Raw genomic sequence first — 13,731 nt, 5'->3', positions numbered from 1 at the left:
GCTATGTGTAAGACGTACACCTCTATTTTAAACAAATATTATTGGAATAGGCCGAACGTACTAGTATTATTGACGAAGAACAAGATGGGTTTAGGTGTGGATATTCCACTACTGATAGCATATTCACTCTGCGGTGTATCATAGATATATATATTTGGGGTTGTTTAACCCAACAAATGTATTGACCCCTTAGAAACAGGAGCATTTAGAATAGGTCTGCCTCGATTATGCTGCTTATATTTCAATATGTAGCAATCCTGCTTTAAGTGCACTTAGGAAGAGATTAGGATTTCTGATCAATCTTATCAGAAACATGATTTTTTAAAGACTGAGATTTGAAGTCCTCATATTAGACTAATAAAGCTTTTTACCACAATACTGCTGAGTGAAAGATTTACTAACAAAATAAACTTTATTAGCTAAGGAACACACGTCAGCATTTTCTAAAATTTAGACCTTTCACTCATCAAGGTAAGTCTCAACGTCACCATGGACGCAATCTGCATGTCTTCAACTTATTTGGGTTGTCTGAGATTTTCCTAATATTCACCAATTTTCTTGGCTTACCACTGCCGATCAAAGGATTACTCACATTTGACATGGAGATGTCCAGTTTCTTTTCCATAGTTACTAAACATTGATCCAGTAAGCTTCAGGTACCTACTCGTAACCCTTTAAGCTACATTTCTTAACCAGATCATAATCAGCACTTTGCTGTCATGACAAGGAATCTAGATGTCACGACTTTTTGCCACCAGGTGCACTTTCTAATGACAGAGTCTAATGCTTTCTGTGCCATTTCAACATTTTAGCAATTTTTGAAAAATGTTGAAAATATTTACTTCTTTTTCTTAAAAGATTGTACTAACCTAATATTGATAGTAACATCAAAACCTGAGATTGTATGTACAGTGTGGATGTGCATTTCAATTGCCATCTCCAATTTCTTTGATCCAACTTCAAACTGTCTTTTTTCCTTTTCTCTTTCTCTTTCCATCTTTATTTCTCTCTCCCCTTTTTCTTCATGCCTTTGCATTAGCCTATCTTCTTTTTCTCTTTCTCTTTCCTATTTTCGCAATTTTATTTACATCTCTTTTTCCTCTTTATCGGATTGCGTTTGTCTTTCTTGTTTCTGAAGCTCAAGACTCATGAACGATATTTCAGTCTTGTAATTTAAGCTAAGTCCATAACTTTGAAATTTATAGACAGACGAAGACCCCCTAATCAAATCTGAAGAAATTTTATTCAAAATATTCTTTAATACCAAATATTGGAACAAAATATTATTTTCTTCGTTAAAGAAGCCTTCGTCTCAGAACGATAATATTTTCTGGCAAGCTAAAGCAATTCACTCCTTTTGAAGAAGTCTAAATGTTCCTGGGTAGGATGTGAAATACACTTTCCCACTTTAGATGAAATTGTAAAAGCTTGTTGATTTCACTAAACATTTCTAACATGTGAAATAGTACTGTGACGCAGCGAGCCATTTGGATTTAAACTTTATAAACAAAGTTTCTGAAATATTTTAGAGAAATTCCTATCTCAAGGACGATCGCTCAATTCTGTTTAACGACTATGCGGTCTTAAATTAAATAATAGAAAAGAGTGAGAAGCAACTACCTTTTTAATATTCAACAAATAAGTTATTTCCAACGAATAGAAAGTCATGAATGTGAAAATAACTTATGGTATTGCTAATTAAATCGTACATAATCCTAGAGGTTCTATAGCAAGTCCGAATGATTAAAGTTCGCAATAAACTTTAGCCGAAATCCATAGCAAATCCAATGCTAAATTAGTTGATGTGACTGTCGTGGCCATTGTCGTGTTGTGGCGACGTGCCAACAGTCTTTTATTGAACAGCAATAATATTATCAAACATATATTGTTGTTTAAAATTCACTATGAATGCAAGTCTCTATGCCCTAGAATATTAGGTTAGATCACTTTGTATTTTCATAGATGAATAATTTGATTTACGTAATTTCTAGCAAACCAAAGTACTGCACAACAATAATACACCTTGATTCTGTTCAAATTGTAGCGCAAGAATGATTAATTTTCCAGCAAATAAGATTTATATAAAAGGACTAAGGCATTGAAAGGAAGCCCGAATGAGGGTCAAAAATGTATTTTTCTAGAAGAATTGAAGGGTATGTTACAATAAAACATATGACATTCATCACGTAATCCAGCTTAACATAGGAATCCTAATATAGTTATACAATGTTGTTTACAGAATTGTCACTGATCTTGAAGAAGGTCAGCTATAAGATTCAGTGCTACATTAACCATATCGTGCAATGAATTTCAAAAATCTATCAAACAAAAAAATGCAAATTAAATACACCTAACATATTTTAAATTCAGTGTAGGATGACTTGCGGTTGTGTGTAAAGTGAAGGGAAGACTTTACCGAATACTTTGACTGTTTGCTGGGGACTTGACAAGGTTGTGTTTTAAGTCCACTATTGATTTTATTTTTGTATATCGATGATTTGATTCGATTACTGAGAGAATAATTTCGTAAAGGGTTCTTAATTTAAAAAAATATCCTGATCTTTTATCACTCTTAGATGCAGGAGATGAAGCTCTTTGCGCCGATTCGGTGATAACATTGTAACATCAGATACACGTAGTTGAGCTCTTTTGTAATAGCACTCGAATGATAATTAACTTGGATTAGATAATACAAACTGTGGTTTGCATTAAAGGACATTTAAGAAATTATGAAAAGTTGTATTTAAATGGGGCACAACTTGTTAGTTTCATTTTATAAATACACAGAAATGTAATTTCACCCAAAGTATCATAGACGAAAGCTATAGAAACATTAATAGCTTACAATATCAAATATTTTATGGCAATAATATATTACCAAAAAAATGTGAGACCTTTTGTTGTGTAGATGATTCCAAATATTTAATAATATGGTAAAGCGTATTATAGAATAGTTCTGAAATTTGGGGACATGTGTATTTATAATATTGACAATGTTCACTGTCGTTTCTGCAAACAATATCTATATAGCTCATGTAATGTGAATAATTATGTTGCCTAGGAAAATGTGCAGACAACCGTTGTTCGTTCCAAATTACTCTAGGTGCGGACATGACTAGGAACCGAAAGCCAGAAGGATGCTATAAACGCTTAACGGACGTATTATATGAGCATCATGTGTGAGACAGTTACTATTTATCTATGGGTTTGGCCTTATGTGGATATTGCAAGATGTTGAAAATGTCAGTGTATTTGTAACAGCGCTCTCTCAGTGATAGAATAATTGTAGTAGTCAAAACTGACATTATAAAAGTAATTCGTAGTCAGAATAATGGCATTATCAAAATTATAACACATCATTACATGTTGCGAAATATCTTCACATATATTTTTCTGTTTATACTCGTAAAGCTCTTTCGATATTCAGATGTTCCAGACATAAATGTGTTACAGAGATTGGTAGATATTATGGCGCTAAAACATAATATCGCTTGCATACGTTTTGCTATCGCAATACTTTCATATTCATGTTAAACATGAAGATCTAAAAGAAAGGTTAACATGAATCTGTTAAGTTACCAGCTCCAGGAGTTTGACGGGGAAATTCAGTGGACGGTGTCTTAACAGGTCTTGTTTCCCAGGATTCTTTACGTGCACATGTGGAATATTGGTATAGAGAGATGTTACGTCTGGTGAAACAAAAATTGTGTTGGGAGATAACGGATCACTGGTTTTGCTTTGACGATATAGTCTGTGGTGTCCTGAATTTAGAAGGGTAGTGTATGGACGTACAGCCTTTTGACATGGTCTCAGTATTCAAGATTTATCGGGTGGTTGAGCGTTATCAGAGATAATAGACCGAACCGGGTTTCTTGGTTTGTGTATTTTGGGTAGAAGATAGAATCTCCCAGCTCTTAGGTTTTCGGGGGTGAGATATTTCATGGTTTCCTAGTCTGTATGTTCCTCTTGGAATATTGCAATAATGACATGCCCCAACTGTCTAATTCTATTCAAGTGCTGGGTCATGGTTTAGTTTCTGGTAGAATCTGACATCAGTAAGCTGTTTGTTTGATTCTCTGATATAGTCTTCTCAGTCCATCAGTTCTACCAAAGACTCCTTGTCAGCAGGTTTGATTGTCAGTTCTAGTCCTAAATGACTGAAACGCTTCCATTTCCTTGTTTCTTAGGTATGAGTATTTGCTTCTTCGCGATAAGTGATTCGAGATTTCACATTCGATCGATGGAATGAAAGCTTCAGTGTTAGTAAAATAACTCTTAGGACTGGACAACTCACTTTCTTGTGCGGAATATTGTGTATAAATATTTTGTTCATGATGTAATCGTGAATTGTACTACTGAAACTTTCTTTCTCTTTCTTTAGACAGTTTTGTTGATAGTTGTAATTGACGTTATTAAGCGTTTTCAGCTTTAAATTTCTAAACTAGAAGGATACGAAAGTTTATTTGTTGTTTTTACAGTGTTTGTAGATTTTTCAGAGAACTGATTATTTAAGTTGTTTAAAATGAATTTAGTTAGTTTTATTGATGCTTCGTGTGTTATTTTATTCTATGTGTTTTTGAAAAGCCTTTTTCTATGGTTTTTGTGTTGTAGATGTTATATCAATAGGAAAAAGACAAAGAAAACGGCAATGCACAGCTTGAAAGGAATGTATATCCCAATATAGTGTAGATCTTATCATGTGAATGGTAAATAAATGATAAATGTAAGTTAGAAATAACAAGGCACATAACTGTCCTTTCAAAGGCACAGGATCAAATAAGATCTTGTTAGAGAAAAATTCGATATGACAGAAAAACTAAGAAAAAGCAGTGGCACCAGTGCTGAACTGTTCCCTGCCTAACTTGATCTTTTTATATGGGATTTGGAACTATATATATATATTTCTTCAATCAAGTCGATGAGGACCAATTTACTCATCCAGTGTTATTGCGAGAAGAAATGGTCTGTGGGTTCGTAGATGGCCGATGAGACCGATGTGCGCCCTAAATGGTCTGTGGCATTTTGAACATGGGATCGGCGTAACGGTAATCTTGGGGTTACTGGTTCGGGATTTCCTGGCCTGCCTCCGTTGTTCAGCCGCTGGTGTCCTGTTGGCCGCGAAGTTTTAGCACCTTTTGTGACGGAAGAGCGCCACACGACCCTGTCCTGGGAATCTGCAGCCACGTGTCATAGACAATATCGAAGTTCTTCAATGACGTCTTCAAGGTGTCCTTAAAACTTTTCATCGGGCCTCCTTTGCTCAGCTTTCCCTGTTCAAGTTTGCCATAAATAATTTTTTTGGGGGGAAGAAGGTGGTATGGCATGCGAGCTACATGGCCTGCCCATCGCAACTGTGATTGCATCAAGATGGTGAAGATACTAGACAGGCTTACTTCGGCAAGGACGTCAGTGTGCGGGATCCTGTCTTGCCATTTGATGTTGAGGAGTCGTCTGAGGTAGATTGTAAGAAAGTTGTTGAACGTCTAGGCATGGCGCTGGTACACTATCCAGGTTTCTCAGGTGTGTAATAGCGCAGTGTGTACAATAGCTCTGTACACCTTCAACTTTGCATGTAGACTAATGCCTCTTCACCATCGATTACGACGTTATGAGACAGACTGATGCCAAGATAGGCAAACCTGTTCACTGCGCTCAGTTTGTAATTGTTGACTGTTATGTTGGGCTCAGCATACGGTTTATCTGGGGCTGGCTTGTATATTATTTAAGTCCTCTTTGTGTTGATCGTAAGGCCGAAATTTGAGCAAGAATCAGAGAACTTGTCGACGCTTCGTTACCTGTCAGATTCAGAGCCAGCGTTGATGACGAATTCATCAGCAAACAGAAAGTCTCTGATGATGTTTGTTGTGATTTTAATTTTTGATTGTAGCCTCGTGAGGTTGAACGGTTTGCCACCAATGCGGTATCTCATGCTAATTCACACACCACCATCTTTGACGGCATAATTGAGCATGGCTGAGGACATGAGACAGAAACTTGTTCACGCCAGTACACAGCCGTGCTTCACTCCGTTTGAGGCAGGAAAAGAATCTGATGTCTCAACATTGTTCCGGACCCTAGCTTCCATGCCGTCGTGGAATTTTAGCACCATGCTGATACATATCCTTGGGCATCCGTACTTGGCCATGATCTTCTAAAGTCCCTCTCTGCTAACAGTGTCGAAGGTGGTGGTCAAGACGACATATGTAGAATAAAAGTCAGTATTCTGCTCCTGGGTTTTCTCTTGTAACTGCCTATCAGCAAACATCATGCCGATGGTTCCACGCTCCTTCCGAAATCTACACTGGCTTCCTGTTCAGCGTCCAAAGTGTCATGTGAAACAGTTGATAAGAAACTGGCGAGTATATTGCCTGCGATGAAGAGCAAGGAGCAACCTCGGTAGATGTCACAAACCAGAAGATTTCTTTGCGCTTATGCAGGTGTATAATAGTAGCATCTTTGAATTCCTATGGGATCGTATCTTTTTGCCACATGAAAAAAACTGATGTAGAGTTTCAGTCAGAGCCACACAGCCTTCCTGGTATATCTCCTTTGGGATTGAGTCTGAGCCAGGAGCCTTGCCACTAGAGAGCAGACGCAATGCTTTCTGGGTCTATAATATGGTTGGTGGGTTATCCAGTGATTCATTGGTTGCCACTTGGGGCAGACGATCAATGGCTTCATCATTTATGGCTGTTGGGTTGTTCATGACAAAGTTGAGGTGCTCAGCCAAGCTTTCGAGAATCTTCTCTTTGTCTGTGATCAGCGTTTTTCCATCCGCTTGCAGGAGAGGGGATGATATCGATGATTATAGGCCTTAGACTTCATTCAACGCATCATAAAACCTCTTTATATCATGCTTTACAGCGTGGCTTTGGATCTCATCAGCTTTGTTACTCAGCCAGCAGTCCTGCATCTGTAGGAGTTTATTTTGAACAGCTCTTCGGATGTTATTGAATGCATCTTTCTTTGAAGTGGACATTGACTCATTGTGGAGGCGATTTGTCTTCATCCAACAGCTGCCTGATGGTTTCGCAATTCTCATCAAACCAGTCCTTGTGCTTTCTGGGGGAGGGCTCTAAGACTTATGTGGCGGTGGTGTAAACCAGCTGTCTAAGGGTCCCACAGTCTACCTCCCATTCTGGGTGTCCAGAGGAGTATATTAGAGACGGTTGTCTCGGGTGCTGACAAAGGTCGTTTTAGAGTTTGAGTTCCTCATCTCGGCAATGTTAAGCCGCTAGGGAATCTTCTTGCCTTCCGGGCGTATCTTAGGTTGGATCCTGATGTATAGCTTCGAGACTACAAGGCGGTGGTCAGTCCAACATTCTGCACCACACATGGACTTGGTCACCCGTACATCCTGCCTGTCCCTCTTCCTGACTATCACGTAGTCAATGAGATAGATCGGGGATGTATCCATGCCGTTATGTTGTAGGTATGGACGTGAAGACAGTGTTGATGATGAGCAGTTCATGCTCAGCGCAGGTCTGGTGCATTAGATGGCCATTGCTGTTGCAGCAGCCAACACCATACTTTCCAATGACTTTTTCCAATGAGATGTTGTTAAAGCCTACTCTTGCATTGTGGTCACCAAGGATGATGAGATTATCAGATTGGGAAACCTAGGGTATGACAGAGTGGAGTTCTTCATAAAATGTGTCCTTTGTTTCATCTGCACTGGCCATGGTTGGAGCTTAGGCACTGACGATCCTGACATGCTTTCTTCCATTCGTCAGGGGAAGTTTCATGATCAGAAGCCTGTCATTCAGACCCTTTGAAAGTCCACCTAGTTTGTAAACAAATACTGATTTCACTGCAAAGCCTATTCCGGCATCACGTCACTCCTTGCTACCTCTTACACTCCAAAAGAAGGTGTAGACAGCGCCCATTTCACCAAGTTCGCCCTCACCTGCAAGGTGGGTTTCATTCAAGTCTGCAATGTCAATGTTACATCATGATAGCTCTCTGCTAGCTCATTTCTGTCCGAAAGTGTGCGCACGTTCCATGGGTCTAGAGTGAGAGGAACGATTTTCATCTTTTTCTTTGTAGTGTTTCCATCGCTCATGTAGGGCCTCTTCCAGATGCATTTAGGAGGCTAGGAAAGATGGGAGAAGGCAATTTTAGGGCACCTTTTCTACCTCCTTCTTCATGCCATCGAGGTGAGCAGTGCGAATCCTAAAAAACGCTGGTCAGTCGCTCAGGGGGCTGCCGAACACCACTGTTGATCCGTGTCAGTGAAGAACGACCATATGGCCTGACCCACATGTGTGCAGATGTGCGGCTTAGGCTACCAGAGTACCCACACCTGCCGCTCCCTCGCTCGTACGTCGCCACATGACTTTCGAGAGAAGGCGGATCAAGTGACTTGCGCGTCTACTTGGTCTAAATTGATGAAGAGTTGCGCGTCTCCGACCTCATTCACTCGTGAAAGACCATCTGGATCCAGTGGCAAGACAAGGTCAAGACGGCTGGAGATGTAATCAGATGCAGTGGATGATTAGGACTACATGTCTCGTCAAACTCTACGCACTCCACAGCGCTTTGCTGAGAATCGCAATTCTGTCCGTTGAAGTAGTTATCAGTTTCTTCTGCTAAGTCGGCCGAATCCAGCCTTTGTATAATTGGGTAGGCAAGCCTTGACTCAGCGAGGGTTTCAGACCCGTCGGCTACCCTCACCTGGTTTAGCGTGGCAGTCGAAAGGGTTTACCGTGTATGGCTTCTAAGCATGTTACAGCTTCTTTGATCCACAGGTGAGAACTGGGTGCATATGAGGAACAAAGGTGAGCTACCCCTAATGACACGTGACTGTTCCCCCACCAGAGGATATACCCTCTAATGCTATCCTATATATATATATAACAACAAAGGTCATCTCTTAAACAGTACACATCGCCTTGCTGCAAGCATCATCCCCTATACCATTTCCACCATATACACATTAGCAAAATGACACCACAAAGTCAGCAGACACACCCGCATGGCGATCTAGCAATTAAATCCATCCAAGTACACGGTCATTCCAGATGATTAGGATAGATAAATCAAGTCGTGTAGAATTGATCATTGCGAATTACAAATACATTCCAAACAGAACGGATAATGTAATCCCTGGCTGATGCACGAGAATACTTGACAGTACTAACATATTGTTTACAAATACGAATAAATAATATTTTCACTTCTGTTAGAGTTTGTTTAATCTTTACTCTGCTGAAATTAGAAACTACGTCAGTACAGAAACGACACCAATCACCTTGCCTGTCCGCGATTTTTCGTGTATATTTGCAATTTATCTAACATTATACATTATGTACCTGATATAAATATGAATATATATATATATATATATATATATATATATATATATATATATATATATATATATATATATATATATATATATATATATATATATACTTTTATTTTAGAGAAACAGCGATCTCATCAGATACTTCATCACGAAGAAAGTCAAATACATCTGGGACTACAATGCTGGCAGGTTTCACAAAGTGTTGTAAGTCATTCATAAAAGACTCGATTGTGAATCTGAATTCGAATGAAAATGCATATAGGATGTTGAGATTACATTGTTCACAACAGAACCCCAAATGTAATGATACTTATGGGAGCTATACAATCGAGCCATGTTGATGGCGGGGGCTTCTTTTTAAGGCATCATGATAATATATATTTTATATGAAATCAAAATATTATCTATCTCTGTTACATATTAAGGCTACAAGATGTAGTAGATTCGGTGACCATAATAGTGTTACACCGAGGACTTCATTATTATGAGGTGCCATATAGTAATGAAGCACTAAAAATAGGTGTATTGATTCATAAGAACCTACTCTAGTTGTATTGAATCTTACTTGTTCTATATATTGTGGAAATATAAATCTTGAATTATGGTATTATGATACCGAATTCAGAAAGAAACATCTATGTTTGAACGTTTTTACGTGCATTAGATGGCTAGGCAGCAGGCTTTCAAAATTTCATTTACATGTTATCTTGGGAAAGTTAATTTTGACACAGACAGGCATCTACACGCAGATAGACTACCATAAAATTCAGACCAAATATTTTTAATGGTTTTGATGACTTTGGGTGCGTTGTAAACACCTGATCAGCGAGTTGTACATTCAGTTATGTCCTGGCCCTGGTCAGGTATCTTTAACACTTGATCGCATAATACAAATTCTAACTCATTAGGTCTTATATAGTTTTTAAAATGATGACTTATCACCAGTGAGTTACTCCATACTCTACACCATGGTTTATACAACCTTTAGAAGTCCTTGAAGTTGAAAGATTACCACAAAACTTATCTTAATTTCATCCAATTGGATTTTGTCTATAAAAATCTTATATTTGTTGAAAAACTCATTGAAGTCTGCTTCAGTTTCAGCGAATTTATCTGAGAAAGTACCATACAATACAAATATATAAAATACATTAGCTTGAATTTAAATATCTTTTTCATATTTTGCGAAAATATCAAGAATGAATATATAAAATATTCAGTTTTCATAAGACAAAATGCTGCTTTAAAACTTTTGGAGGTACTTGGAAACTCCTTGGAAAGTCCATTAAAGCAACCTCTCCTGGACTGTACGAACCATTACTACGACTGAAGTTTCTTAAAATAAATGTAGAAAAGTGAAAACTAACAAGTTTTGTAAAATACATCAACTAATTTATTTCCCAAGAATACAAAGTGAAAATTAAAAGAACTTAGTAGTATTGCGAATTAAATGACAGTTTATCCTAACATTTCTAACACAAGTCCAAAAGTATTGATTGTTCAAAATGAATTCCAGTGGTGCTCCATTCCAGTCTTGGATGCACTGATGTGCCAGCCGTGCTGGTGTATCATAATGATACAATCCAATATGTACCTTGAATAAATTCTCATTAATACCAAAAGCATGATGTAGTCCTAAAAGCAATCAGCACTTTGTAATACCAATAATTAATTTAAATAAATAAATCGACTCAAATTATACTGAACGCAACGGAAAGACTGATTCCTACGACATATGTTAAGACAGGAGTTAATAATTTTCTTGATTACTGCCTTTATATAAAAAATACCTAAGACACAATAACACAAAAAGAACGCAAGGATGAGCGTCATTTTCTCATCAAATATGTCAACAAGATTACTTCTAATAACTTCTAAGGTTAAAGGGCTAAATAAACATGTTTACAAAATAATGATTGACAAAGCTGTGTAATATTGTTTTACAAAATGACCCTAACGATGTACAATCATGGAACAAAATTAAACATACAATATACATGTATATAACAACCATGTACATAATACAACATGCCGTGGTATATACTTCAGTATACAGGACATCAGGTAACAAAGAATATAATGTATTAATTTATATACTGAGAGTATACTGCCTGAGCGGGAGGAAAACTCGCCTGGTACCAGTAATGCCTTCTGCCACAACTTCGTCCTTCCCATTAATGTTTCAAACTTGTCTTCCATTTCGATCAAAAGAGCATAATACAAACTATCCTTGTCTGACAGTGTCTTAACCTATAATTCTGTTTGGTTGTTAGTACATTCCGATGAACCTAACGCTTGCGTGCACATATGTTTCAGAATAAAAATGTGCCTTAGCTATCTGGCAATTCAAAACAATATCGGGTTTAAGACATTACGTTGTTAAGAATCCTCACAGAACCCTCCTGAACGTATCAAATCTAGAAGACAGAGAAATTACGCTATGAATGCTTTGGAGAATCATAATGGATAAACTGCTCAATTAGGCAAATTAAATTTTGACGAAACTTTATCGTCACTGTAGTGGCTATTGAACAAAACATGGCAGTAATTTATAAATGTATACTTCTTTCAGTCGAAATTATTGAATATGAATGCCCCAGTGTGACATGGGCCTTCTAATCCTTCTAATTTAAAGTGAAATCCCTTGTTCATATTTATAACTCTCCTGGTGTAACCTGTCTGGGTTGGCACATGTTCATGATTTTTAAAAAATCTTCAGTCTAATATATAAATTGTGTTCAGTCTATATGCTACTTGTATAGAAACTGCTGGAGTTATTGTGATTGAACAACTAGTGTAAAGGAATCTAGACCAGTAGTGTATGTGGAGGTCAAATCCTGCCCAAATTATACTATGGAAAGTCTCAGTGCAAGACAAACTACTCAAATTTCTTCAACATAGTGCATCTTTTCGCGTGTTAATATGTGACTAAACACCATTTGCTCAGTAACCAGTTGAATTACATCATTTTAGGGGTCTGGAGGATGGAGTTTCCTGCTCTTATTTCCATCGAGTCAAGAGCTTGTCTTATGAAGAGCAGAGTAAAAGGTATATTAAAAAAGACTTTGAGAAGATAAAAATAGGAGAACAAGGGTTTTCAGTTATCATTAGAATCATGCCTAATTACATTTACAAAATAGAAGGTAACTATTGTACTACCCTCGGTATCGCTGTTGCTGTATTCAAATCATTCATAAATGTGAAAACATATACGTCTATACGGCCTCATTCTACGTTAACTGTTCAAGTATCATTGGTTGTAAGTAACATTTTGGATTGTGCTTCATCGAACCTAGGGTTTAGGAATGTGCTATGGAGCTACGATTCTGAACAAAACGGTCAATTCTTGGTTACGATTTAACTTTTAGCTCATGACCATATGGATTTTGCATCCAGCATGTTTTCTAGTATACCTCAAATTGCGAAATATATTGAGAGGAGGCATCCAACTTCTATGCACTTGTCACAGAGTTAATCACAATGACACATTTGCTAGACAAACATTTGTGCTTTCAAGTTTATTTCTCGGATACGCTTCATACTAAATTCACGAAGCTTGATTATCATAAGCATTTTCGGGCCTATTAGATACGGGAGCCCTACAGGAATCACCTTTTCCGTCCATCTGTCTCTCAGTCTGTCATTCAGTCATTTACGTTTCTTGTAACACTCAAAATAATACAGTCTTAACATTTAATTCAATGCCATATTATTTGTGAAATGTCTTTTACAGATAAGCCTTTTAAAGGTTTTGTGTTTTCGGTTATTGCCCTGTTCCCATAAATGTGAAATGTGTGCTACAGTAATTCCTTGTAACCACCATAGCTCGAAAACCAAGATAGTGTTATGTCCTTTGACAATTATCTTGATATCAACAGATGAAATGTTGTCTGTAACTGGCAGATCTCAAGGAATGAACATTGTCCCATATACCTAGGGTTTATGTCATAAACTACATTTTATGGAGTTATGACTCTTGACACTTGGCTTCAAATTTGTACATGAGATGTGGCTTTTAACTGACATATCTCAAGAATTATTCTACGTATTCAGATTCGATTTGGTGAGGGCATTCTCTCATAGAAGCAGGTGTGCTTTCGTGAGGCTGGTTTTGTCAACACTCTTTTCTTATTCTCACATGGAAATTTGGAACTTTGCTGGCCATCAGCATAACTGAAAAAACTAAATCAACATATTCTCATTTAATTCCGCGTAAACATTGTTTCAAAGACCTAAGTGTGTCTTTTCTATGATTTGTCTTTTCTATTCCATATGGGATCAACGTCATGTCCTTACATGGGAAGATGCTTGTATCGACTTAATGGACTTAGAATTCCAGCATTCAACATTATCATTTAGAGGAATCGTAGCTCCAAAATGTCATCTTCTAAACCTGCTTTCCCAACACAGGTTAGCTGTATAAA

At 37.6% G+C, this 13,731-nt stretch overlaps 1 protein-coding gene across 3 annotated transcripts in view; it reads left to right on the top strand.

Annotated features, from left to right (window-relative positions):
- The window catches only part of LOC149797110 (polyamine-transporting ATPase 13A3-like), a 214,818-nt gene that overhangs the window by 38,946 nt on the left and 162,141 nt on the right, over positions 1–13,731 (top strand). For all 3 annotated transcript variants that reach the window (XR_016421772.1, XM_089961780.1, XM_089961779.1), the window contains exons 7-8: positions 9,426–9,511; positions 12,281–12,355. Coding sequence is in view for 2 of the 3 variants with exons in the window: in XM_089961780.1 (XP_089817906.1) it covers positions 9,426–9,511; positions 12,281–12,355 (161 nt within the window). In the remaining variant the exon portion in view is untranslated. The remainder of the gene's footprint in view (positions 1–9,425; positions 9,512–12,280; positions 12,356–13,731) is intronic.

The sequence above is a fragment of the Sinohyriopsis cumingii genome, chromosome 6, assembly GCF_028554795.1.
Source record: "Sinohyriopsis cumingii isolate HCF-2022 chromosome 6, ASM2855479v2, whole genome shotgun sequence".
Taxonomy (NCBI): Eukaryota; Metazoa; Mollusca; class Bivalvia; order Unionida; family Unionidae; genus Sinohyriopsis; species Sinohyriopsis cumingii.
This window is presented reverse-complemented; position numbering and strand designations above follow the sequence as displayed.